Source organism: Vipera ursinii (assembly GCF_947247035.1).
Source record: "Vipera ursinii genome assembly, chromosome: 1".
Classification (NCBI taxonomy): Eukaryota; Metazoa; Chordata; class Lepidosauria; order Squamata; family Viperidae; genus Vipera; species Vipera ursinii.
Genome location: NC_139512.1, coordinates 355,680,053 through 355,707,812, shown reverse-complemented (window position 1 = coordinate 355,707,812; position 27,760 = coordinate 355,680,053). Strand labels below are relative to the sequence as shown.

Sequence of the window (27,760 nt, the reverse complement as noted above, 5' to 3'; positions counted from 1 at the left end):
TCAGTTCCTGTCTTGGTCAAGTCCTTCACCAGCTTGGATTTATTGATTAAATTTTTTTTAATGCACTTACAACCGTTCATTTAGTGAGCGTTTACCTCAGGTCTTTTCAACCAGTGGTACGGGTACCACCGGTGGTACATGGGCACCTGGCAGGTGGTACGCGACCATCCTAGGAAAGTGGTAGCGGGGGAGGGGAATGAGCTGAACCGGGGGCAGCACCGCACAAGCCTGAGCGAGAGACGGCGGGAGCTGTTGGGGCTCAGCGGAAGCGCCAGGATCCGCACCAGGATCCAGGTGGATCTCAGCACTGATCCTGGTGCTTCTGCTGAGCCCAGAAGAAGCACCGATCAGCTGGAATGTTGCAGCATCTCCAGGGTCTTGTGATTTACCTTCAGATGCTTGGCAACCGATTCATATTTATGACGGTCACAGTGTCCCACGGTCATGTGAAGTGACCAAAACCTGCTGCAACCACCCAGCAGACGGGGGGGGGAATAAAAACCAAACACCCCCACCCCACCCCCGCTGCCAATCCTCAACGGAAATGCTCCCAACAATGAAAACCTCGGACAGGAGGAAGAGAATTTTTCACACTTAGGATCGTTGTAGCCATCCCCGTGGTCCCACGGTCAAAATTTGGATGCTTAGCAAATGGCTCATAGTTATCACGGTTGCAGAGATCACACGATACCCTTTCACGACCTCCTGACATGCCAAGTCAACCGGGAAGGCTGATTCACTTAACAACCGTTTTATTCACTTAACGGCTGCAGTGGTTGGCTTAACTGCCGCGCCAAGGCAGGTCATAAAAAAGGTGCAAGGCTCACCCAACGACGGTCTCCCTTAGCAATGTCGATTTTGGTCTCCATTGTTGTCGTAAAGCAAGGAATTTACCTGTATGGATGGTACCGGTAGTTTTAATGGCCATAATTGGGCCCGGCAAACCGGTCATTCAGCGAAACATCGCTAAGCGGAACGGCAGCTGTGCTTCTGATCTGCCACCTTTGTTTTGCTATAAAGTCCCGAGACGCTCGTAAAGGCAAGGCTTGGTTATAAAGTCATTTTTTTTACCCCTCACGGTTGTGAGTGTGAACAGTCAGTAAATGAGGCAGCTGTTTAAAAAGGACTATAGGTAGCCCTCGACGTATGACCAGAACTGCCACTGGAACTTTGGTCGCTAAGTGATACGGTCGTCAATCCCCTGATTTTACGACCTTTTTGGGTGGTCATGAAGCGAGTCACATGGTCGTTAAGTGAATCCACCTTTTCCCCCTTGACTTTGCTGGTTGGAAGCCAGCTTTTATCTCCCCCTCCCACTTCCGGGACACTGCAACCGTCATAAACACGAGTCGTTTGCCAAGCGTCTGAATATTGATCTTGTGACCCTGGGGATGCTGCAACGGTCGTAAGGGTGAGGACTGGTCATAAGTCATTTTTTCCCACGCCCTCGTAATTACACCTGGTCTCTAAATAAAGAGTCATAACTCAAAGACAAGCTGTCTCTGTGTATCAATGAGAGCCAAGGCAAAGCATAAATCCAGGAAAATTTACATTTTGGGTGGCTAATTTGAGGCGGGGAGGGTGTCTTCCGAAGAGGGTCGAGAAAGTCAAGATGGCAGGCCTTGACTTAATTTTTTTGGCATGTGCTGCAGAAGCTCTGGGTGGATAGCTTCTCGTTGCACCGTTGCGGTGATAATGGTGGACGGGAAATGCTTACCATGTACGCAACGGTGGCAATTTCATAGATGATGGATTGTGCAGAAAGATCCAGTACGCTGAGGAGGCCTGAAATTTAAAAAAAATAAAACAATGGGGAATGAATGAATGAATGAATGAATATCCCGGATGTCTACAGGGAAGAGGTCTAAAAATTCAAGAATAGAATAGAATAGAATAGAATAGAATAGAATAGAATAGAATAGAATAGAATAGAATAGAATAGAATAGAATAGAATAGAATAGAATAGAATAGAATAGAATAATGAAAATAATAATAGAATAGAATAGAATAGAATAGAATAGAATAGAATAGAATAGAATAGAACAGAACAGAATAGAATAATGAGAAGAATAGAATAGAATAGAACAGAACAGAATAGAATAATGAGAAGAATAGAATAGAATAGAATAGAATAGAATAGAATAGAATAGAATAGTACTGAATAGAATAATGAAAATAATAATAGAATAGAATAGAATAGAATAGAATAGAATAGAATAGAATAGAATAGAATAATGAGAATAATGGAATGGAATGGAATGGAATAGAATAGAATAGAATAGAATAGAATAGAATAGAATAGAATAGAATAGAATAGAATAGAATAGAATAGAATAGAATAGAATAGAATAGAATAGAATAGAATAATGAGAATAATGGAATGCAATGGAATGGAACGGAACAGAACAGAACAGAACAGAATAATGAGAATAATGGAATGGAATGGAATAGAATAGAATAGAATAATTGGAAGGGACCTTGGAGGTCTTCTAGTCCAACCCCCTGCTTAGATGACGGCTAAGCTGCCTTCTTGACTTTTTGGAGCTCATCCCTGAGGGATCCTGCAAGGAATATTACAGATAGTCCACAATCTACAAGCACAACTGGAACCCAAATTACTGATGCTAAGCAGAATGGTTGCTAAGTGAGCCACACTCAGTTTTACAACCATGTGGGCATTAAGTGAGCCTGGCTTCCGTCACTGCTTCTTGGAAGCCAGCTGGGAAAGTTGCAAGGGGAGATGCTGCAACCCTTGAAAATACACGTAGCCCTATATGACACAGGACCACACGGGAACCCCCAAAAGACCGTTGTTAAGTGAATTTTCCCCTTCAGGGATTACTGCCTTGTCGTGGCGAAGGGGCTTGCGTAATTCAATGAAGCTATGAGCTATGCCGTGCAGGGCCACCCAAGACGGACAGGTCATAGCTGAGAGTTCTGACAAAACGTGATCCACTGGAGAAGGAAATGGCAACCCACTCCAGTATCTTTGCCATGAAAACCCTATGGACAGTACCAAAAGGCAAAACGATATGACGCTGGAAGATGAGCCCCTCAGGTCGGAAGGCGTCCAATATGCTACTGGGGAAGAGCAGAGGGCTAGTACTAGTAGCGCCAGAAAGAATGAAGCGACTGGGCCAAAGCCGAAAGGACGCTCAGCTGTGGATGTGTCTGGTGGTGAAAGGAAAGTCCGATGCTGTAAAGATTTTTTCTCCATAGGAACTTGGAATGTAAGATCCATGAATCAAGGAAAGCTGGACGTGGTCAAACAAGAGATGTCAAGACTGAACATCGACATCTTAGGTATCAGCGAACTAAAATGGACAGGAATGGGTGAATTTAATTCAGATGACCATCAGGTATACTACTGCGGGCAAGAATCCCTCAGAAGAAATGGAGTAGCCTTCATAGTCAATAAAAGAGTAGGAAAATCAATACTGGGATACAATCCTCAAAATGACAGAATGATCTCAGTTCGAATCCAAGGGAAACCATTCAATATCACAGTAGTACAAGTCTATGCCCCAACCACCAGTGCTGAAGAGGATGAAATTGACCGGTTCTATGAAGCCCTACAGCACCTTATAGAAGTAACACCAAAAAATGATGTCCTTATCATCATGGGGGATTGGAATGCTAAAGTAGGAAGCCAAAAGATAACTGGAATAACAGGCAAGTTTGGCCTTGGAGTACAAAATGAAGCAGGGCACAGGCTGATAGAATTTTGTCAAGAGAATACGATGGTCATAGCAAACACTCTTTTCCAACAACCCAAGAGACGGCTCTACACATGGACATCAACAGACGGTCAACACAGAAATCAGATTGACTATATGCTCTGCAGCCAAAGATGGAGAAGCTCTATACAGTCAGTAAAAACAAGACCAGGAGCTGACTGTGGCTCAGACCATGAGCTTCTCCTTGCAAAGTTTAGGCTTAAACTGAAGAAAGTAGAGAAAAGCACTAGGCCACTCAGGTATGAATTAAATCATATCCCTGTGGAATATACAGTAGAGGTGACAAATAGATTTAAGGAATTAGATCTGATAGACAGAGTGCCTGAAGAACTATGGACAGAGGTTCGCGACATTGTACAACAGGTAGCAACCAAAACCATCCCAAAGAAAAAGAAATGCAAGAAAGCAAAATGGCTGTCTGAGGAAGCTTTGCAAATAGCTGAGGAAAGGAGGAAAGCGAAAGGCAAGGGAGAAAAACATAGATATGCCCAATTGAATGCAGAATTCCAGAGAATAGCTAGAAGAGATAAGAATGCCTTCTTAAATGAACAGTGCAAAGAAATAGAAGAAAACAATAGAATAGGGAGGACCAGAGATCTTTTCAAGAAAATTGGAGAGATGAAGGGAACATTCCATGCAAAAATGGGCATGATAAAGGACCAAAATGGCAGGGACCTAACAGAGGCAGAAGAGATTAAGAAGAGGTGGCAAAATTACACAGAAGAACTATACAAGAATGAGCTTAACGTCCCAGATAATCACAATGAGGTGGTCACTGACCTCGAGCCAGACATCCTAGAATGTGAAGTGAAGTGGGCCTTAGAAAAGCTGAGCAACAACAAAGCTAGTGGAGGTGACAGTATTCCAGCTGAGCTATTCAAAATCTTAAAAGACAGTGCAGTAAAAGTGCTACACTCAATTTGCCAGCAAATTTGGAAAACTCAACAGTGGCCACAGGATTGGAAAAGATCAGTTTACATCCCAATTCCAAAGAAAGGCAGTGCCAAAGAATGTTCAAACTATCGCACCATTGCACTCATTTCTCATGCTAGTAAAGTCATGCTTAAAATCCTACAAGCTAGACTTCAGCAGTATGTGGATCGAGAACTACCAGAAGTACAGGCAGGATTTCGAAGAGGCAGAGGAACTAGAGATCAAATTGCCAACATATGCTGGATCATGGAGAAAGCTAGGGAGTTCCAGAAAAACATCTACTTCTGCTTCATTGACTATGCTAATGCCTTTGATTGTGTGGATCATAACAAACTGTGGCAAGTTCTTAAAGAGATGGGAGTACCAGACCATCTTATTTGTCTCTTGAGAAACCTATATGCGGGTCAAGAAGCAACAGTGAGAACTGGACACGGAACCACTGATTGGTTCAAAATTGGGAAAGGAGTCCGGCAAGGCTGTATACTGTCGCCCTGCCTCTTTAACTTATATGCAGAGCACATCATGAGAAAGGCAGGGCTAGATGAATCAAAAGTTGGAATTAAGATTGCTGGAAGAAATATCAACAACCTAAGATATGCAGATGATACCACTCTAATGGCAGAAAGTGAAGAAGAACTAAAGAGCCTCTTGTTGCGGGTGAAGAAGGAGAGTGCAAAACTTGGGTTGAAACTTAACATTAAGAAAACCAAGATCATGGCATCTGGCCCTCTCAATTCCTGGCAAATAGATGGGGAAGAAATGGAGGTAGTGACAGATTTTGTTTTCCTGGGCTCCAAGATCACTGCAGATGGGGACTGTAGCCAAGAAATTACGAGACGCTTGCTCCTCGGGAGGAAAGCCATGGCAAATCTAGACAGCACACTAAAAAGCAGAGACATCACCCTGTCAACAAAAGTGCGTATAGTCAAGGCTATGGTCTTCCCAGTTGCAATGTATGGCAGTGAAAGTTGGACCATAAGAAAGGCTGAGCGCCAAAGAATTGAGGCCTTTGAACTCTGGTGCCGGAGAAGACTCCGGCGAGTCCCTTGGACTGCAAGGCGATCAAACTGGTCAGTCCTAGAGGAGATCAACCCTGACTGCTCTTTAGAAGGCCAGATCCTGAAGCTAAAACTCAAATACTTTGGCCACCTAATGAGAAGGAAGGACTCACTGGAGAAGAGCCTCATGCTGGGAAAGATTGAGGGCAAGAGAAGAAGGGGACGACGGAGAATGAGGTGGCTGGATGGAGTCACTGAAGCAGTAGGCGTGAGCTTAAATGGACTCCAGAAGATGGTGGAAGACAGGAAGGCCTGGAGGAACGTTGTCCATAGGGTCGCGATGAGTCGGACACGACTTCGCAGCTAACAACAACAACAAAGTGAATTTTGCCCCATTTTACTACCTTTCTTGCCACCGTTGTTAAGTGAATCGCTTCCATTGTTAAGCAAGGGACATGGTTCTTGAGTGAGTCTGGCTTCCCCATGGACTTCGCTTGGCAGAAGGTCGCAAAAGGGGTTCACGTGACCCCAGGACAATGCGACCGTCGTAAATACGAGTCAGTTTCCAAGAGCCTGAATTTTGACTCTGTGACCGCGGGGATGCAACAACGGTCGTGTGAAAAACGGTCCTAAGTAACTTTTCCTGTGCCGTTGTAATTTGAATGGTGGCTAAGTGGACTGTTGTAAGTGGAGAGTTATCTGTATATTCCAGTTGACAAGCGCTTGGATTTTGATCTTCAAATCCTAGACAAGTTGTGGCGGTCATAAATGTGAGGACCAGTTACAAGTCACTTTTTTCAGCGCCGCTGTATCTTTGAACTGTCACTAAATGAATGGTCGTAAACCGAGTACTACCTGTTTCAGCATTCCCCACTACAGCAATATTGATTGCCCCACCCACCTGGGAGAAAGGGAGTGTCCTGCCTTTTGGCCACCCCCCCCAACCATAGCTCCTCCCCCTGCCCACTCCTGACCTATCAGAAAGCTTCCAATTTCAAAGGTCCACCATTCAATGCAGATCATCAGCATGCTGGGAATGGCCAGCGACATGAAGAGCCCCCACTCCTGTAGGCAGTCTGTGGACCAACCTAGGGAAAAAAGAAGGAACATCACCTGAACAAGCCAGGATTCATGGTTTGAAAACAAAGGGTACACAAGAAGAGAATGTTAGTTTTTCAGTCCGGCACAGGAGTGTCTATACAGGATAGGGTCAAAATGCCATTTTTTCTAAGGGAGGACTAGAACTCACTGTCTCCTGGTGATTGGCCCAAAGTAACTCCGCCAGCTTTCATGCCTAAGACGGAACTAGAACTCACCGTCTCCTGGTGATTGGCCCTAGGTCACTCAGTTGGCTTTCATGCCTTAGGCAGGACTAGAACTCACCATCTCCTGGTGATTGGCCCTAGGTCACCCAGCAGGCTTTCAAGCCCAAGGTGGGACTAGAACTCACTGTCTCCTGGTGATTGGCCCAAAGTAACTCAGCCAGCTTTCATGCCTAGGACGGAACTAGAACTCACCATCTCCTGGTGATTGGCCCTAGGTCACTCAGTTGGCTTTCATGCCTTAGGCAGGACTAGAACTCACCATCTCCTGGTGATTGGCCCTAGGTCACTCAGTTGGCTTTCATGCCTTAGGCAGGACTAGAACTCACCATCTCCTGGTGATTGGCCCTAGGTCACCCAGCAGGCTTTCAAGCCCAAGGTGGGACTAGAACTCACAGTCTCCTGGTGATTGGCCCAAAGTAACTCAGCCAGCTTTCATGCCTAGGACGGAACTAGAACTCACCATCTCCTGGTGATTGGCCCTAGGTGAGTGACTCAGTTGGCTTTCATGCCTTAGGCAGGACTAGAACTCACCATCTCCTGGTGATTGGCCCTAGGTCACTCAGTTGGCTTTCATGCCTTAGGCAGGACTAGAACTCACCGTCTCCTGGTGATTGGCCCAATGTCGCCCAGCCAGCTTCCATACCTAAGGCGGGACTAGAACTCACCGTCTCCTGGTGACTGGACCAAAGTCACCCACCTGGCTTTCATGACTAAGGCGGGACTAGAACTCACCGTCTCCTGGTGATTGGCCCAAAGTCACCCAGCTGGCTATGTTCATGCCTAAAGCAGGACTAGAACTCGCCGTCTCCCGCTTTCTAGCCACACTTAGACCAAACTGTCTCTCTAATTAATCCTCTAATTGAGAAGTCGGCAATGGCAGCGGAGCAAGCATGGGAAGACCACCCCGCTCTTCCTCGTGCCTATAATGGGGGGGGTCTCACCTCCCCAGGTTTCGACGTGCAGCTTCTTCCACTTGATGTACAGAAAGAGGGTGATGGCTTGAGCATACTGGGCGATGGTGTTGGCCCACGCGGACCCTCTGTGAGGGGAGAAAAAGATGCAGGTCGTCAGAATAGAAATTGGCGGGAAATCTTTTTTTTTAAAAAAATTGCTTTGGGTTTTGTCGGTTTTGTGAATATTCACACCGTGTTGCTTTCAAGACTCTCTCTCTATTTTCTTGGCCCGGGAATTTGAGGGAGAGGAATTTCAACATGGCTAGTCCTCGATAGAGATGGGAAGGCCTGGGGGGGAAAAAAACTGGAAAAATTGGAGGGAATTTCCCATTTTTTCCCCCCCAAACGGCTTTCAAAAAAAAGGGGGGGAAAAAAACAGAAAAAGACCAATTTTTCCAGTTTTTTCCTAGCTTCCCCATCTCTAATCCTCGACGTACGACCCTTCCTTTGTCCATCTGAAGTTGCAGCGGCGCTGAAACAAGAGACCTGTGACCCGTCCTCACCCTTATGACGGTCACAGTCTCCGTGGTCGCAGGATCCAAATCTGAACGTGGGGCAACCGGCCTGTGTTTGGGAAAGGGGCAAGGATTGGGACTTTCCCAGGGGTCTTCCCACAAGCAAAGGAAAGGGGAGGGCCAGGAGTTGCTTAAGGACCACCTGATTCGCGTCATGACCACGTGCTTCACTTAACAACAGTGGCAGAAAAGGTGGTCAAATTGTAAAATTAAAGACCACATCCATAAATGTCGATGGAGACTCTCAGTCACCCAGGTCATAGTTTATCCCAGAGGTGTTTTTTCAAGAGAAAACTGGACTTTCTTTTTAATCTTTGAAGACGTTTCGCTTCTCCTCCCAGAAACTTCTTCAGCTATAACTGGATGGTGGGGAATGGAAGGATTTATACTCCTTGCAGAGAGCTGGTCATTTGTCTTCTTTCAGAGAGTCGTTGAGGCCACTTGGAGGCTTCCCTGCGTCCTCAGGGTCACCTGAGTAGTGCAAATGGGTGTGGAGCCTTCTTGGAATTGCTGAGAGGACTGTGTTGTAGACCGGAGATAGATAATTTTGTATCCCTCTGACACAGATAAACCTTCCAAGTGGCCTCAAGGACTCTCTAAAAGAAGGCAAATGACCAGCTGTCTGCAAGGAGTATAAATCCTTCCATTCCCCACCATCTGGTCAGAGCTGATGAAGCTTCGTGGAGGGGAAGCAAAACGTCTGTCAGTGAGACAGTTTTTTGTCCCATTTTCCGACCTTTCTCACCACAGTTGTTAAGTGAGCCGCTGCAGATATTCGGTTAGTCACACGGTTGTGAAGTGAATCTGGCTGCCCCCAGGGACTTTGCTTGTCAGAAGCTTGCAAAAGGGGATCACGTGACACCCCCCCCTCCCGGGACACAGCAACCGTCATAAATGCGAGTCAGTTGCCAAGCCTCCGAATTTTGATCAGATGACCCTTGGGGATGCTGGGAGTGTGAAAAACGGTTGTAAGTCACTTTTTTTCAATGTCGTTGTAACCTTGAATGGTCACTAAATGAACTGTGGTAAATTGAGGCCTGGCTGTAAGTTGAGTTTTGCAGAGTTTTGTAGTTTGGTGAATTCTAATTTGCTTCATCTGTGGCTTTATCAACAATCTTCTGCTCAAACCCAGGGGGTTGGACTAGATGACCTCCAAGGTCCCTTCCAGCTTTTTTATTATTGTTATTATTGATCATCACACAGTCAGCCAGATGTTCAGACTGGATTTGGCATTTTTGTCTACCTGTCGAGTCCTTCCCAAGGACCTGGGATAGGCAGATGTGGATGTTTGATGGTATTACAGATCTCGTCGCAGGATGGAAGCAGTTCCTAGTAAGGCCGCCTTTTGCAATTGAGTAATGGCGAATTTGTCAATGCCATTACCACTACTACCACCACTACTACTACTACTACTACTACTACTACTACTACTACTACTACTATTATTATTATTATTATTATTATTATTATTATTATTATTATTATTATTATTATTATTATTATTTCCAGTTTTCCCAAAAAAATCACTTGGCAGACACAACTCTGATTCGAGAAAGGGAAGCAGAAGCCAGCCTGCCATGGAAATAGACATTTTTGTATTAAACAGCCTACTTACTTAACGCCCATGTTGAATTGGTAAAGGAAAATATAATTCGCCAGGACGTTGATAATATTTGCCGCAATGCCGCAAAAAACCTCTGGCCAAATTATTTTCTGCAATGAAATATTATTTTATTTTATTATTACATTTCAAGGGATAGCATGGGATGTTTGCTGGCAGGAACCATAGACATGTGGATCACCAATTTCTTGGCCCTCTCCCCACTTATAGTTATTGGGCTAGAAGAGTTTCTAATTTAGATCCAGATGCTTCATTAGGATCCAGCCCTTCCATCCCAACACTGGAAGCTTTTTAAGGAGAGATGGGACAACCTGCCCGAGAAAGGATTCCTGCCTGAGCAGGGGGTTGGACTAGATGACCTCCGAGGTTCCTTCCAACTCTGTTATTCTGTAAGATACCTTCCCAAGCTGTGGCTTGCAAAGAGAATGCAAACGGCGAAGGAAGGAAAGAAAGGAATGTATTTACCTGGTTTTGCAAATACCGCATCTGGATCTGGTAAATAAAGGCTGCCTGCGAGATGCAGAAAAGGGAGGGGGGGGGAAGCAATTAGGGAAAAATAAGATTCGTTAATTTGTTGTCGAATTGGCCCAAAACAAAGAAATTGGCATTTTTCTCAGCACTGCCAGCTATAAAATTGTTGCATCCTGAATTGGAAGACATTCTAGAACAGGGGTCTTTAAATGTGGCCCTTTTATGTGGACTTCAACTCCCAGAATTCCTGAACCAGCGTGCCTGGCTGAGAAATTCTGGGAGTTGAAGTCCACAAGTGATAAAAGGGCCAGGTTTAAAGACCCCTACTCTAGACCATTGTTTCTAATCTTAGCAAATTTAAGATGTATGGACTTCAACTCCCAGAATTCCCCAGCCAGCCATGCTGCCTGGGGAATTCTGGGAGTTGAAGTCCATATATCGTAAACTTGCTAAGATGGGAGAAGTACTGACTAGATTAGAATCTAGATTAATCCTAGGCTCAGTAGAAGAATCTAAGACTGTTCCAGTCAGAAGTTCCACTGGTACAGCTTCTGAGTTTCAGGGAAGAGTCGTGGAAAGCTTTACCTGCTGGAGTTCAACCTGCCAGCTGTCAGAAATGGTTAGGGATTCCTGTTGGGGTGTGTGGACTAGAAGACCTCCAAGTTCCCTTCTCTGCTATTCTATTCTATTCTTCATTATTCAATTCAATTCAATTCTATTCTATTCTATTCTATTCTATTCTATTCTACTCTACTCTACTCCACTCTACTATTCTATTCTATTCTATTCTATTCTATTCTATTCTATTCTATTCTATTCTATTCTATTCTATTCTATTCTATTCTATTCTATTCTATTCCATTCCATCCAATGCAAATGTGGGAAAGATCATTTCATTGGCCCCGCCCCCTTACATAGCTAATGAGTTGCCAAAGGGGGCTGATGGGAATTGTAGTTTATAACTACCATGCAAACATGATTCCCAATTAGAAATACAGGTAGTCCTCGACTAACGACCACAATTGAGCCCAAAATTTCTGTGGCTAAGTGAAACATTTTTAAGTGAATTTTGCCTGATTTCATGACCTTTCTTCCCACTGTTGCTAAGTGAATCACGGCAGTTAGCAACGTTGTTGTTAAGCGAATCTGGCACTGACGTTGCTTGTCAGAAGGTCGCTAAAGGGGATCATGTGACCCCGGGACTCTGCAACCGTCACAAATACAAGTCAGTTGCCAAGCGTCCGAATTTTGATCACGTGACCCAGGGCAGGCTGCAACAGTCGTAACTATGAGAAACGGTCATGTGTCACGTCATTCAGTGCTGCTGTAACTTTGAATGGTCACTAAATGAACTGTTATAAGGCGAGGACTTCCTGTAGTATCTAACCCACAGCCCAATCCTTGAAAACCCTCAAGATTCTCCTAGAGAATAAAATTGGCGTGAAAATTTACCTTTTTCTTTAAGCAGAAATGTGCAAAATTCAGAAGTGGGTTAAGAAAATACAGGGATTATAACCCAATAAAAGCTCTTGCTGCTATTTTTTTTTAAAAAGGGGGAAAAATACGCTGACAGGTAGTCCTCGACTTATGACCATTCACTTAGTGACCGTTCAAAGTTACAACGGGCCTGTCTGGGGGGCGGGCCCTTATAATGTGGATTTGAAGTTCTGACAGCTGCAGTCACGTGACCAGACATCTGTTGCTAAGCAACCAGACTGCTTTTACATCTCTTTGCAGTATCCTGTAGTCACATGACCTCATTGTACGACGATTTTGCCCAAATCGGCTGTTTACTTCTGGGATTTTTTTGGAAAAACTGCCTCCGTCGTGAAGCAGCGGTTGGCTTGAGTCTGCGGTATTTGCTTAGCGACCGTAGTAGCAGCTTCACAGCCACTGTGTTCGCTTAAGGAGCACTGCAAAGCAGGTCATAAAATCAGGTTGGGCCTATGGCCGACCCATTTTACGACTGCCGTGGCTTACGGTATAACCCCCATGGGCGGGCTGCCTTATGGTCGTAAAATCGAGGACTTCAACTTCGGTTGTTTCAGTACCCCTGAATGCAGTGCTGTGCATACACACAAGCACCCACATGGGCACAGTCTCGTACAGATAGTCCCTAACTTATGTTTCACTTAGTGACCATTCAAAGTTACAACGGCACTGAAAAAAGTGACTTAGGAGCCTTTGTCACACTTATGACCGTTGCAGTGGGGCCCCCCCCTGGGCATGGTCACGTGATCAAAATTCAGACACTTAGCAACTGACTCGTACTTATGACGCTTGTAGTGTCCCGGGGTCACGTGATCCCCTTTTGCGACCTTCTGACAAGCTAAGTCAATGGGGAAGCCGGATTCGCTTAACGACCATGTGAGTAGCTTAATTACTGCCATGATTCACTTAATAACTGTGGCAGGAAGGGCCATAAAATGGGGCAAAATTCGTTTAATAAATGTCTCGCTTAAACAACAGAAATTTTGGGCTCAATTCTGGTCATAAACTGAGGACCCTGTGTGTGTGTGTGTGTGTGTGTGTGTGTGTGTGTGTGTGTGTGTGTGGAGAAGAAGCTATCCATTCTTCCCTGACCCCATGGAAGAAAGTCAAAGAAAAATCTGGAAACTTACAGGCAGTGCCGGGACAAAGATCATGACATAAACCTGAGTGAGCCTGGAAAGAAAAAAAAAATGGCACAAATAAATTTGCAATGATTCGATTCTGCAATAATGTTCACGGCTGTCTTAGAAAAAATTAAATCTCAAGCTTTGAAGTAGCCTTTTTCTTGTGAGAAATAGTTGGAGAAGAGGCGCCTATCTTGTGACAGCCCTCAAACTTTAAAGGATAAGTAAATATTTTTTTTAAAAAAAAATTATTTAAGTCTATTCAATTAACTTCAAAAGGTCCAGTTTTGTGGTAAATCTTATGAGGGGTGACCTGATCTTGTGAAAGACTAGAAGACATTTTGAATGGGTGCTCTTGACTGATTTTAATTTTGAAAGATCTTAACTGATTTTAATTTCCAACGGATGGAAACTAATCAAGGAGAGAAGCAACCTAGAACTAAGGAGAAACTTCCCGACAGTGAGAACAATTAACCAGTGGAACTCCTTGCCTCCAGAAGCTGTGAATGCTCCAACACTGGAAGTTTTTAAGAAGAGACTGGACAGCCATTTGTATGAAATGGTATAGGGTTTCCTGCCTTAGCAGGGGGGTTGGACTAGATGACCTCCAAGGTCCCTTCCAACTTTATTTATTATTATAATCAAGGAGAGAAGCAACCTAGAACTAAGGAGAAATTTCCAGACAATTAGAACAATTAACCAGTGGAACTCCTTGCCTCCAGAAGCTGTGAATGCTCCAACAGTGGAAGTTTTTAAGAAGAGACTGGACAGCCAAACGGTATAGGGTTTCCTGCCTTAGCAGGGGGTTTGGACTAGATGACCTCCAAGGTCCCTTCCAACTTATTATTATTTTTTATTATTATTATTAAATTTTATTTTTGAATGGATGTTCTTACCGTACTTGATGTCAGTTTTGAACATTTTTAATTGATGTGAATTTGGAATGGATATTCTTACTTGATGGCAATTTAGAATGGATATTCTTAATGTGAACTTTAATTGAATATTGTTACCTGATGTGAATTTTGAATAGATATTCTTAACTGATGTGAATTCTGAATGATTTCTTAGTTGATGTGAATTTTTGATCTTCTTAATTGATGTGAATTTTGAATGGATATTCTTAATTGATGTGAATTATGAGTAGATTTCTTAATTGATGTGAATTTTGAATGGATATTGTTACCTGATGTGAATTTTGAATAGATATTCTTAACTGATGTGAATTCTGAATGATTTCTTAGTTGATGTGAATTTTTGATCTTCTTAATTGATGTGAATTTTGAATAGATATTACCTGATGTGAATTTTGAATAGATATTCTTAACTGATGTGAATTTTTGATGTTCTTAACTGATGTGAATTTTGAATGGATATTCTTAATTTATTGAGATTTATTGAGATTTATTGAGATTTTAAGATTTATTGAGATTTTTATACCGCCCTTCTCCCAAAGGGACTCAGGGCGGTTCACAGGGCATAAATATAAACAACAGTACAAACATTAAAAGATAATTAAATTAATGCCCAAGTTAAAACCAGAATAATAAAACAAACCTATAAAAAACCCAAGTACCCCCATCAGGCCAGACCCGCTAGTTCAAATAAATGGGTCTTCAACCCGCGACGGAAGGATCGGAGGTCTGATGCCATCCGGAGCTCAACCGGCAGTTGGTTCCATAACGCCGGAGCACCCACAGAGAAGGCCCTCCCCCTGGGGGCCACCAGTCGACATTCCTTGACAGGAGGGCACCCTGAGGAGGCCCTCTCTGTGGGCGCGCACAGGGCGGAGGGGAGTCGACGCCGGCAGCAGGTGGTCCTCGAGGTATCGCGGACCCATGCCATGTAGGGACTTAAAGATCATAACCAAAACCTTGAACCTTACCCGGAAGACAACTGGTAACCAATGCAGCTCACGGAGCAAAGGTGTAACATGGGAGTACCGGGAAACTCCCAAGACAACTCTCGCGGCCGCATTCTGTACCAGTTGGAGCCTCCGAGTAGTCTTCAAGGGAAGTCCCATGTAGAGAGCGTTACAGTAGTCTAGGCGGGAGGTCACGAGCGCATGAGTGACCGTACACAAGGCCTCCCGGTCCAGATAGGGCCGCAACTGGCGCACCAGGCGAACCTGGGCAAAAGCCCCCCTAGTCACGGCCACTATGTGATCCTCCAAAGTGAGTCGTGAATCTAGGAGGACTCCCAAGTTGCGAGCCCTATCCACAGGGGGTAAAAGCTCACCCCCCATAGAAAGAGGTGGAACATCCCAGGTGTCTCGGGAAGCCGGAATGTACAGCCACTCAGTCTTGTCATAAATATTAGACAGTTCCCGAGCGTCCGAATTTTGATCGCGTGACCATGAGGAGGTTGCATTAGTTGTAAAGGTGAAAAAAGCTCGTAGGTGACTTTTTTTCCCAGCAGACCGTTGTAACTTTGAGCAGTCAGTAAATGAACCTGTTGTAAGTCGAGGACGACCTGTAAGTCTATTCCATCATCTTCGAGGCAATCCAGAGTGGGACCTCACTGACAAAATAGTCCGAGAAGAATTTTTAACCCCCAGTTATAGCCGTCCCCAGGTGAACTGCCACCCAGCCCTTCCTGCAAGGCCCCAAATCCCTAGTCCCACCCGCCATTTTGCTTTAACTCGGAAGACCGTTTTCCTTTTCTCACCTGGAGACTTCCGGATCCTGCCGGATCAACAAGAGGAGCTGTTCTGTGTTGATGAAAAACGCCCAGCACGGGAAACAGCAGAGGAGAAGAATAAGGACCCCTTGTTGGAGGATGGTGCCCACCCGTTTCATGTTCCTCCCGCCGTAAGTCTGGAAGGAGGAGAAGAAAGGCCGGAGGCGCACGTGAAAGACCAACGAAACTGAGTGATTGCTGAAAGCCCTAGGCGCAGGAATCTTCCTGACCAACGGTTAGCTTCTGCCGGGAACGAGGTAAACATCAATGGAAATCAAGGAAGGTTGCACTCAGTTTGTTTGTGGCTATGTAAGGATGCTAGGCTGATTCCTGTTTTTACTCCACCTCCAGGATCTGTCAGTCCTCCTTCCACAGTCATCATCTGATTGGCTATCTGTCTGCCTGTCTGCCTGCCTGCCTGCCTATCTATCTGTCTATATGTCTGTCTGTCTGTTTGTCTGCCTATCTATCTACCTACCTATCTATCTTTCTGTCTGCCTGCCTGCCTGCCTGCATATCTATCTATCTATCTATCTATCTATCTATCTATCTATCTATCTATCTATCTATCTATCTATCTATCTATCTATCATCATTTATTATCTATCTATCTCATTCATTATCTATCTATCATCTATCATTATCTATCTATCATCATTTATTATCTATCTATCTATCTATCTATCTATCTATCTATCTATCTATCTATCTATCTATCTATCTATCATCTTGGTGGGGCAGTGGGCTAATGCCTCCTTAAGTAACACCAGCTGCCTGCCATTAGTGCAGGTTCGAGTCCCACCAGGCTCAAGGTTGACTCAGCCTTCCATCCTTCCGAGGTAGGTAAAATGAGGACCCAGATTGATGGGGGCAATTAAGCTGACTTTGTAATAATGCCGCTTGGGGGGTGTGTGTGAAAGCCCTAATAAGCAGGCATATACATAAGAATGAAGGCTACTGCTAAGCTTGTAAGCCGCCCTGAGTCTTCAAAGAAGGGCGGGATATAAATGGAATTAAAATAAAATAAAAATAAAAAAATATCTATCTCTTTATATCTATCTATCTATCTATCTATCTATCTATCTATCTATCTATCTATCTATCTATCTATCTATCTATCTCTGTCTGTCTATTTACAGCAGGGGTCCCCAACCCCTGGGCCCTGGCCCACTACCGGGTTGTGGCCTGCTCGCCACCAGGCCACTGTGCACACGTGTCTGCGCGCACTCACCCCCACTCACGCTAGCGCTGCCGCTGTGCCAAAAATAGGATGCTGTGCAGCGAAAACAGGACGATGCTCGCACCCACTCAGCAAAAACAGAGTGGTGCTAGTGAGTGTGACACGGCGCTAGCACCACCCCTTTTTCATCATGCGTGCTCGTGGCCCTTTTTGTGTTCGTGTGTGCATGCACGGAACATGCTTCCCCCTCCCTTTCCCACCGGTCCGCCAATCGAGAAAGGTGGGAGACCTCTAACTACAGCATTTCTATCTGCAAACCTCCCTCTCTTCTAGCACTGATGATGTTACCTAGTTGGGTCATGAAACGTCCGCAAGAAAACAACCAAGCTTAGAGCACCAAGGACCCCACACTCCTCCTCCTCTTCCTCCTCCTCCTCCTCCTCTCCACAAACCCCACTCCCTCCCAGCACTGATGATGGTATCTAGTTGGGTAATGAAATGTCTGCAAGAAAACCACCAAGCTCAAACAGCATCAAGGACCCCACAGTCTCCTCTTCCTCCTCTCCTCCTCCTTCTTCTTCCCCCTCCCCTCCCCCTCCCTCTCCCCCTCCCCCTCCCCCTCCTCTCCACAAACCCCACTCCCTCCCAGTACTGATGACGCTACCTAGTTGGATAATGAAACATCTGCAAGAAAACCACCCAGCTCAGAGAGCACGGAGGACCCCACAGTTAAGCAATTCTCCTGTGACTGTCCCGGGAGCACTTTCGAATCACGCAATAGCAAAAGAGAATGGGGAAATCTCTTTTGCAGGAAAAGAAAAACGCCACTCTTCTGGATTTTGAAGGGGCCGCAGCCCAGATTTAGCCCTTCCAAACATCCTGAATGCAGAAAAAAATGTTTAGATAGAATAGATAGATAGACAGGTAGGTAGGTAGGTAGGTAGGTAGGTAGGTAGCTAGGTAGATAGATAGATAGATAGATAGATAGATAGATAGATAGATAGATAGATAGATGATAGATAGATAGATAGATAGATAGATAGATAGATAGATAGATGATAGATAGATAGATAGATAGATGATAGATAGATAGATAGATAGATAGATAGATGATAGATAGATAGATAGATAGATAGATAGATAGATAGATAGATAGATAGATAGATAGATAGATAGACAGACAGACAGACAGACAGACATGTAGGTAGGTAGGTAGGTAGGTAGGTAGGTAGATGATAGATAGATAGAATAGATAAATAGATAGATAGATAGATAGATAGATAGATAGATAGATAGATAGACAGACAGACAGACAGACAGACAGACAGACAGACAGACAGACAGACAGACAGACAGACAGACAGGCTGGCCTTCTTTCTTTCGGTATGTGAGCTTTGACAGAAACGCAGAATTTCCCATTCATGCTCGGCTGCCTTCCACAGGAGATCATGTTTCGTCACCCCCCACCCCCACATCTCCCCCCAAACTGGTAAAAAGTTCGTCACTGTGACTCACCTGAGATATTAATGTGTCGCAAGCTGAGGACAGCCCAAAACCTATAGAAATGCCAGTCACGTTAATCACCTAGAAACAGTAAGAAATAGAGAGGAGGAAAAATTTAGAAAACCTGGAGATTTACTAGAAATCTGCTGTAATAATAATAATAATAATAATAATAATAATAATAATAATAATAATAACAACAACAACAACAACAACAACAACAATAATAATAATAATAGTAGTAGTAGTAGTAGTAGTAATAGGACTGAGGGGGGGGTTAGTTTTAAATTTTAACATTGTTTTATGGTTGGGCTATTATTAATTCTTTTTAATTCTGTTTTTATCTTAATTTATATTGTCTTTTAAATATTGCCCTGTAAACCGCCCTGAGTCCTTCGGGAATAGGGCGGTATAGAAAAACCAATAAAATAAAATAAATAAATAAATAATCCTAATGCAGACAGTCCTCGCCTTACAAACGTTCATTTAGTGACCACTCAAGGTTACAATGGCACTGAAAAATGTGACATGATCGTTTTTCACATTTAATGACCGTTGCAGCATCCCCGGGGTCGTGTGATCAAAATTCAGCTGCTTGGCAACACACACACACACACACACACACACACACACACACACACACACATATATAAAATTTATGTTAACACTCAATCTTTTAGACAATCAATGACCTAATTCTCCAATTTTAATTTTCCATTATTTAAATTTAACATTTAGTATCTTACAAGTCCAAATTATAAATGATCCCAATTCCCTTTGTCACAATTCCTCAAGGAATCTGGTGTTCAAGATATATTTTTTGCCTCACTTTACGACCTTTCTTGCCACAGTTTTGCTGCAGCTATTGAGTTAGGAACCCGGTCGTTAAGTGAGAATCTGGCTTCCTCGTTGACTTTGCTTTTCTTGCTCCTGTTGTTAAGTGAATCACTGCAGTTATCAACGTGGTTGTTAAGTGAATCTGGCATGGACATTGCTTGTCAGAAGGTTGCAAAAGGGGAATCACATGACCCCGGACACTGCAGCCATCATAAGTATGAGTCAATTGTCAGGCGTCTGAATTTTGATGGCGTGACCACGGGGATGCTGCATTGCTACAGTCATAAGTGTGAAAAACTGGTCCTAAGTCACTTTTTCAAGGCAGTTGTAACTTTGTACGGTCGCTAAACGAACTGCTGTAAGTCGAGGACAGCCTGTATCTGATTGCAGGTAGTCCTCGATTTACAACCATTTGCTTACTGACTGTTTGAAGTGACAATACAACTGAAAAAAGTAACTTATCACGTGATTGGGATTCACATGCAGGGCAACTGGCGTGTACTTATGGCTTACGGCCCAAAATTTTCGTTGCTAAGCGAGACAGTTGCTAAGTAGGTTTTGCGACCTTTCTGACCGCACTGGTTAAAATGACTGCAGTGTGAAGTTAGTCACATGGTCCTTAAGTGGATCCGGCTTCCCCACTGACTTTGCTTCTCTGAAGGTCACAAAAGGGGATCATGTGACCCCAGGACACTGCGACCGTCATAAGTACGAGTCAGTTGCTAAAGCTCTGAATTTTAATCACGTGACCACGGGGGACGCTGCAACCATTGTGAATACATCGTGTTAGCCAAACGTCTTACTTTTGATCATGTGACCATGGGGGAATTCTGCATCGGTTGTGTGAGGACCAATGGTAAATCACTTTTTTCAACGCCGTTGTAACTTGGAACGGTTGCTAAATGAACGATGCTATCTCGAGGACTAACTACCTTTCAAGTCAGGCTTGACTCTTAAGAAATCTAATGGATATATATATACCCCCCTTATTTTAGGAGTTAAAAAAACATAGAAGACATTTGTCATTCTCTTCTGGGATGTTATTTATTATTGGTTGGTTTATTTATTAAATTTATTTGCCATCCATCTCGTCAAAAGGCGACTCTTTTTTTTTTCCAACTTCCCAGTCTAGCCTCCAAGGCTAAGCTTTCCTAGTGGTCTCCCATCCACGCAGAAATCAGGGCTGACTCTGTTTAGCTTTTAGAAGTCAGCCAAGGTCATTTGGAAGGTACCACCCGAGGAAGATACGGGGGGGGGGGGACATGAAAAGGAAAACTCACTGCGATGGCCAGGGTGACGGAAGCCAACTCAACTTTGCCCATGTGTCCGCAAAATATCGTACTGACGACATGGATCATAAACACCAAGAGCTGAATCACCGTCTAGGGGAAGAAAAGTGAGAAGGTGTAGATTTGGGATGCTTCAAATTGCCACCTAGAGGTGTGGCACAGGCCATCCAGGTGGGCTTTGAAACATCTGGAGTCATGGATCTTTAAGTATGCAGAAGGTTCAAAGGCTCGAATAATAGCAATATTAGTGCTCGCAGTAGATTCACAGTGTTTTTGAACTGTGGCGACTTGGGCTGAGTTGAAGTCCACCCATCTTCCAGCAAACTGGAATTCTGGGAGTGGAAGTCCACCCCTCTTAAAGCCTGCTGGCTGGGGAATCCTAGGAATGGAAGTCCACCCCTCTTAAAGCAGGCTGGCTGGGGAATTCTGGGAATGGAAGTCCACCCTTCTTAAAGCAGGCTGGCTGGGGAATTCTGGGAGTTGAAGTTCACCCATCTTAAAGCAGGCTGGCTGGGGAATTCTGGGAGTTGAAGTCCACCCCTCTTAAAGCAGGCTGGCTGGGGAATTCTGGGAGTGGAAGTCCACCCCTCTTAAAGCCTGCTGGCTGGGGAATCCTAGGAATGGAAGTCCACCCCTCTTAAAGCAGGCTGGCTGGGGAATTCTGGGAATGGAAGTCCACCCTTCTTAAAGCAGGCTGGCTGGGGAATTCTGGGAGTTGAAGTTCACCCATCTTAAAGCAGGCTGGCTGGGGAATTCTGGGAGTTGAAGTCCACCCCTCTTAAAGCAGGCTGGCTGGGGAATTCTGGGAGTGGAAGTCCACCCCTCTTAAAGCCTGCTGGCTGGGGAATCCTAGGAATGGAAGTCCACCCCTCTTAAAGCAGGCTGGCTGGGGAATTCTGGGAATGGAAGTCCACCCCTCTTAAAGCAGGCTGGCTGGGGAATTCTGGGAATGGAAGTCCACCCCTCTTAAAGCAGGTTGGCTGGGGAATTCTGGGAGTTGAAGTCCACCCCTCTTAAAGCAGGCTGGCTGGGGAATTCTGGGAATGGAAGTCCACCCCTCTTAAAGCAGGCTGGCTGGGGAATTCTGGGAGTTAAGATCCACCCATCTCAAAGTTGCCACGGTTGAAAAACCCTGGCTTAAACTATTCCAACCAAGCAATTTAAAGCTCAGTGTTGGATTAAACGTCTGCAATAATTCAGTTTAATGCTGGGGGTAGGTTGAACCAATTGTTCCAGTCTTTCTGAATTTAAACACCTCTTTGCTTCCACCTTAATCTCAAAAGAAAACCTCCAATAATTAAGAAAGCAAAGGCAATAAAAGGCTAAAGAGATAGTGGCCCACTAACATGTGGTCATAATGCAATCCAGAGGAAAATTTTGTGCCGAAATCAGAAACTTAATTTTTGACCATCGTAGAGTAAGACAGCTCCCTTTCTGCAATTTCGCTCCCAAGGTGGCAGAATTAATCTACATTTGGATCAGAAGACGCTTGCTTCACATCTCAGCAATGGGCTAGGTCTCGGAGTAGGAAATCTAACCTCAAATCTGAGCTGTATAACACAGTAACAGAATAATAGAGTTGGAAGGGACCTTGGAGGTCATCTATTCCAGGGCTTTTCAACCTTTTCACCCATTGTACCACTTTTAGGATATGGCAACATCCGAGTACCACCAGTCACCTGGCAAGGTGTCAAAAACTTGAAGACCCCCCCCCCCAAAAAAGGAAAAAAGTGATGAAGTGCAGGTAGTCCTCGACTTACAACAGTTCGCTTCGTGACTGTTCGAAGTTACCATGGCACTGAAAAAAAGTGCCCCCCAAGCCAGAGCCGAGCAAGGCACCTGACTGCCTGCCCGCCCGGCGGCGCTCTTCCTCCTGTCCGAGGTTTTCACTGTTGTGAGCATTTCTGTTGAGGATTGGCAGCGGGGGTGGGGTGGGGGCTGTTTGCTTTTTATTCCCCCCACTCTGCTGTGGGGGGGGGGGGTGCAGCAGGTTTTGGTCACTTCACATGATCCTGGGACACCGTGACCATCATAAGTATGAATCGGTTGCCAAGCATCTGAATGTAAATCACAAGACCCTGGAGATGCTGCAACATTCCAGCTGATCGGCGCTTCTTCTGGGTTCAGAAGCGCCAGGATCAGCGGCAAAGTCCAGCTGGATCCTGGAGCTTCCGCTGAGCCCTGACAGCCCTGCAGCTCCAGCCGTCTCTCGCTCAGGCTTGTGCGGTGCTGCCACCGGTTCAGCTCATTCCCCTCCCCCGCTACCACTTTTCTAGGATGGTTGCGAAACACCTGCCAGGTGCCCATGTACCCCAGGTGGTACCCATACCACTGGTTGAAAAGCCCTGTTCTATTCCAACCCCTTAATAATATAAGAAACCCTTTACCATTCTGGATAAATGGCTAGCACTCTCTTCTTAAAAACATCCAAAGTTGGAGCACCCACCACTTCTGGAGGCAGGTTGTTCCACTGGTTAATTGTTCTCACCGTCAGGAAATGCCTTGTTAATTCTAGATCACTTCTTTCCTTGATTAGTTTACATCCATTTTTTCTTGTCCTGCCCTCAGGTACTTTGGAGAATAGGTGACCCCCCCCTCTTCTTTGTGGCAGCCCCTCAAATATTGCAAGACTTGCTATCGTGTCATCACTAGTCCTTCTCTTCATTAAACTAGACATACATACCCAATTCCGGCAACCGTTCTTGATACGTTTTAGCTTCCAATCCCCTAATCATGGCAGCCTCTTAGATATTGGAGTTTAGTTGCTAAAGACAGTTTGGGGAGCGCTGGACCAAAAACAGCTGGTAAATCGAATAAATAAAATAAAAAGCCCCCAAGATGCTTTTCCAAAAAGCTACTGGACTTTTTTGCAAGAAAGAGAGAAGCAACCAGGAATTAAGGAGAAACTTCCTGACAGTGAGGACAATTAACCAGTGGAACAGCTTGCCACCAGAAGTTGTGGGCGCTCCATCACTGGAGATTTTGAAGAAGAGGCTAGGCAGTCACTTGTCTGAGATGGTATAGGTTCTGCTGCTTAATCAGGGGGCTGGACTAGAAGACCTCCAAGGTCCCTTCCAGCTCTATTCTATTCTATTCTATTCTATTCTATTCTATTCTATTCTATTCTATTCTATTCTATTCTATTCTATTCTATTCTATTCTATTCTATTCTATTCTATTCTATTCTATTCTATTTTCTATTCATAAGGGACGCGGTGGCTCAGTGGGTTAGGACGCTGAGCTTGTCGATCGGAAGGTCGGCAGTTTGGCAGGTCAAATCCCGAGTGCCGCGTAACAGAGTGAGCGCCTGTTACTCGTCCCAGCTTCTGCCAACCTAACAGTTCGAAAGCACGTAAAAATGCAAGTAGACAAATAGGGACCACTACGGTGGGAAGGTAACAGCGTTCCGTGCGCCTTTGGCGTCTAGTCATGCCGGCCACATGACCACGGAGACGTCCTCGGACAAGCGCTGGCTCTTCGGCTTTGAAACGGAGATGAGCACCGGCCCCTAGAGTCGGAAACGACTAGCACGCATGTGCGGGGGAACCTTTACCTTTACCTTTACTATTTTCTATTCTATTCTATTCCATTCCATTCCATTCCATTCCATTCCATTCTATTCTATTCTATTCTATTCTATTCTATTATTCTATTCTATTCTATTCTATTCTATTCTATTCTATTCTATTCTATTCTTAATTCTTTTCCTAATTCTTATTCTACTCTATTCTATTCTATTCTATTCTGTTCTGTTCTGTTCTATTCCTAATTCTTATTCTTATTCTGTTCTATGTTCTATGTTCTATGTTCTATGTTCTATGTTCTATTCTATTCTATTCTATTCTATTCTATTCTATTCTATTCTATTCTATTCTATTCTATTCTATTCTATTAATTGATTTGCCTGTAGTTTCCTGGGTCTGTTTTTTCCCCCTTTCTTGAAGATGGGAACCACATCAGCCCTTTTCCAATCCTCACGTATTTCCCTGGTGCTCTAGGATTTGGTATTCTGATGGTGGTGGATTAATGCTATCATGTCCCAAAGGTCGTGTTTTTAGAGTTTGGGTGGGTGGGGGTATAGAACATTAGGGGTCTTTGTCTTTCTAATCTCATCATCTCCAAGGTTCCTGATTCTAGTTTTTCCCGAATGAATCACCAAATCTGCATTATCTACATATTTGGTCTCTGCCTGGGGCTAATAAGAAAACTGGGCCTGCTTTTCTGCCTTTAAGATCCTTTGGGGAAATGCAATATTCTGCCGTTTCATATTCCCAAAATATTTCTTTCTCTGTGTGGTGGGGTGCCGTCCTCCCACAGCTGCATTAACAGAGGGAGAGAATCAAGATCACGAGAAGGGTTACTACCACTTTACAAGGCCTTGGTAAGGCCACACTTGGAATACGGCACCCAGTTTTGGTCACCACGATGTCAAAAAGATGCTGAGACTCTAGAAAGAGTGCAGAGAAGAGCAACAAGGATGATCAGGGGACTGGAGGCTCAAACATACAAGGAAGAGTTGCTGGAATTGGGTATGTCTCGTCTAAAGAAGAGAAGGACGAGGGGAGACGTGATAGCAGTATTCCAATATCTCCAGGGGCTGCCCCAAAGAAGAGGGAGTCAAGCTGTTCTCCAAAGCCCCTGAAGGCAGGACAAGAAGCAACGGATGGAAACTCATCAAGGAGAGAAGCAACCTGGAACTAAGGAGAAACTTCCTGACAGTTAGAACAATTAACCAGTGGAACAACCTGCCTCCAGAAGTGGTGAATGCTCCAACACTGGAAGTTTTTATGAAGAGACTGAACAGCCATTTGTCTGAAATGGTATAGGGTTTCCTGCCTGAGCAGGGGGTTGGACTAGATGACCTCCGAGGTCCCTTCCAATTCTGTTATTCTGAGGGGTTGTTGTTTTTTTTCCCCAAACCTGCTAGAAGAACATCTCTGACAGGCTGCAAGTTTCCAAACGGAAGAAGACTTACCAATGGTCCGGACATTACCAAAATCTTCTTCACCTCTTCCCAGAAATTGGAAGGAATCAGCCGACATAATTTCCTGCAACAAGGATGCACCGAAGCCTTTGGATCTTCCTCGGAGTAAGTGCTGGCTGGGGGCTTCTCCAAATCAGAGGCCCTTTGATCCATAGATCGAAAAAATGAGGTTTCTTCTCCTTGACCTCAAGGAAGCTTTTTTTCATCTGCTGCACCACGATGGACTTCAAGCAGATCTTCAAAAAAAAACCCCCAGATGTTCTTCTTCACAGTCTGATACTTTTGGGCAAAGAGCGAAGGAGACAGCCTGTCCAGAGCCAATAAAAGAGTAGGGAGGAGCAGTTGGTTGGGGATTTCGACATGGGTGGGAGGTTGATTGGGACAGCTGGGATGTCTCCAGGACTAACGGTCACGGGGTCAAAATACGGATGAGGTTCCAGGAGCTGTTATGAAACTCAACTCTTCTGCCAAGTCAGGGATCTGAGGGCCATTAAAAATAGCACGGCCCAGAAGACCGGGCGCTCTCTGTGAAGCTTTGGTTTATTGCAAGCTCCTAGTCCTCATGGCTAGAGTAAGGATTTGGGAAGCGGTGTTTGGTATAGGGAGGGAAGCTGCTTTTCCCTCCATGGTGAATTATTTGAGGGGCTGCCACGAAGAATAGGGGGTCAAACTATTCTCCAAAGCATCAGAGGGCAGGACGAGAAACGATGGTTGGAAACTAACCAAAGAGAGAAGCAACCTGGAATTAAGGAGAAACTTCCTGACAGTGAGAACAGTTAACCAGTGGAACAGCTTGCCACTAGAAATCGTGGGCGCTCCATCACTGGAGGTTTTTAAGAAGAGACTGGACACTTGTCTGAGACGGTATAGCTTCTCCTGCTTAAGTGTGTGGGGGGGGGTTGGACTAGAAGACCTCCAAGGTCCCTTCGAACTTCTATTCTATTCTATTCTATTCTATTCTATTCTATTCTATTCTATTCTATTCTATTCTATTCTATTGCATGGAAGATGCAGGGGTAATAAAAATAGCACAAGCAAAGAAAGAAGGGATAGTTAATAGAATAACAGAGTTGTAAGGGACCTTAAAGATCATCCAGTTCAACCCCCTGCTCGTGATTCTGTTCTCACCTTAACAACCATAGTTCTGGACTTACAACCTTTCATTTAATGACCAAAGTCATAACGGCACTGGAAAAAATGACTTATGACCGTTTTTCATACTTACAACCGATGCAGCATCCCAATGGTCACGTGATCGAAATTCAGGCGCTTGGCAACTGACATGTACTTATGACGGTTGCAGCGTTCCAGGGATCATATGAACACCGTTTGAAACCTTCCCAGATCATCTTCCGACAACCAAAGTCAACAGGGGGGAAACCGAATTTGCTTAACGTCTGCATGATTCGCTGAACCACTGCAGTGATTTGCTTAACAACGGTGGCAAGAAAGGTCGTAAAATGGGACAAGCCCCCCTTAACAACTGCCTGGCTTAGCAATGGAATTTTTTTGGCACAAGCAGGGCCGTAACTGGAGGATTACCTGAATGTAATTTCTTTGCTTAAAGTAAACGAAAGAAAAACAGGCGATTAGTCACGTGTCTGAAACGAGGAGAAGCAAAACCTGTGATTTTATGTTTTTAAAATCAACAAATAAAAGGACGGGCAGTTGAGCTCCGTGTCGTATAAACACAACACCCCATAAGAGCCGAGCGGTTTTCCTTGGCTGAGAAGTGAGAGATACCGTAAAATTGGTTGCAACAAATGGGCAATTTTAAACCCTGTGTTTAAAGGTCTAAAAATTTGAGGTACGTTCGGATGAGAAATAGGAATATCGGCGGTCCTTAGTGCTCTCTGAGCTTGGTGGCTTTCTTGCAGACGTTTCATGACCCAACTAGGTAACATAATCAGTGCTAGAATGGAGGAGGAGGAGGAGGAGGAGGAGGAGGAGGAGGAGGAGGAGGAGGAGGAGGACTGGAGTCCTTGGTGCTCTCTGAGCTTGGTGGCTTTCTTGCAGAGGTTTCATTACCCAATTGAGTAACATTGCTAGAAGGGATGGGGGTTACAAGGAGGAGGAGGAGGAGGAGGAGGAGGAGGAGGAGGAGGAGGAGGAGGAGGAG

At 44.7% G+C, this 27,760-nt stretch overlaps 1 protein-coding gene across 1 annotated transcript in view; it reads right to left on the bottom strand.

Moving 5' to 3' along the window:
- LOC310650902 (multidrug and toxin extrusion protein 1-like) overlaps positions 1–25,833 on the bottom strand; it is a 35,817-nt gene extending 9,984 nt beyond the window's left edge. Inside the window, exons 1-10 of the mRNA XM_083379737.1 lie at positions 25,633–25,833; positions 20,649–20,750; positions 18,544–18,612; positions 15,837–15,985; positions 13,176–13,218; positions 10,549–10,593; positions 10,078–10,175; positions 7,936–8,033; positions 6,644–6,757; positions 1,718–1,785 (exon numbers count right to left, since the gene is read on the bottom strand). Coding sequence (XP_083235863.1) covers positions 1,718–1,785; positions 6,644–6,757; positions 7,936–8,033; positions 10,078–10,175; positions 10,549–10,593; positions 13,176–13,218; positions 15,837–15,985; positions 18,544–18,612; positions 20,649–20,750; positions 25,633–25,794 — 948 coding nt within the window. The 5' untranslated portion in view covers positions 25,795–25,833. The remainder of the gene's footprint in view (positions 1–1,717; positions 1,786–6,643; positions 6,758–7,935; positions 8,034–10,077; positions 10,176–10,548; positions 10,594–13,175; positions 13,219–15,836; positions 15,986–18,543; positions 18,613–20,648; positions 20,751–25,632) is intronic.
- Between the last annotated feature and the right edge of the window lie 1,927 nt (positions 25,834–27,760).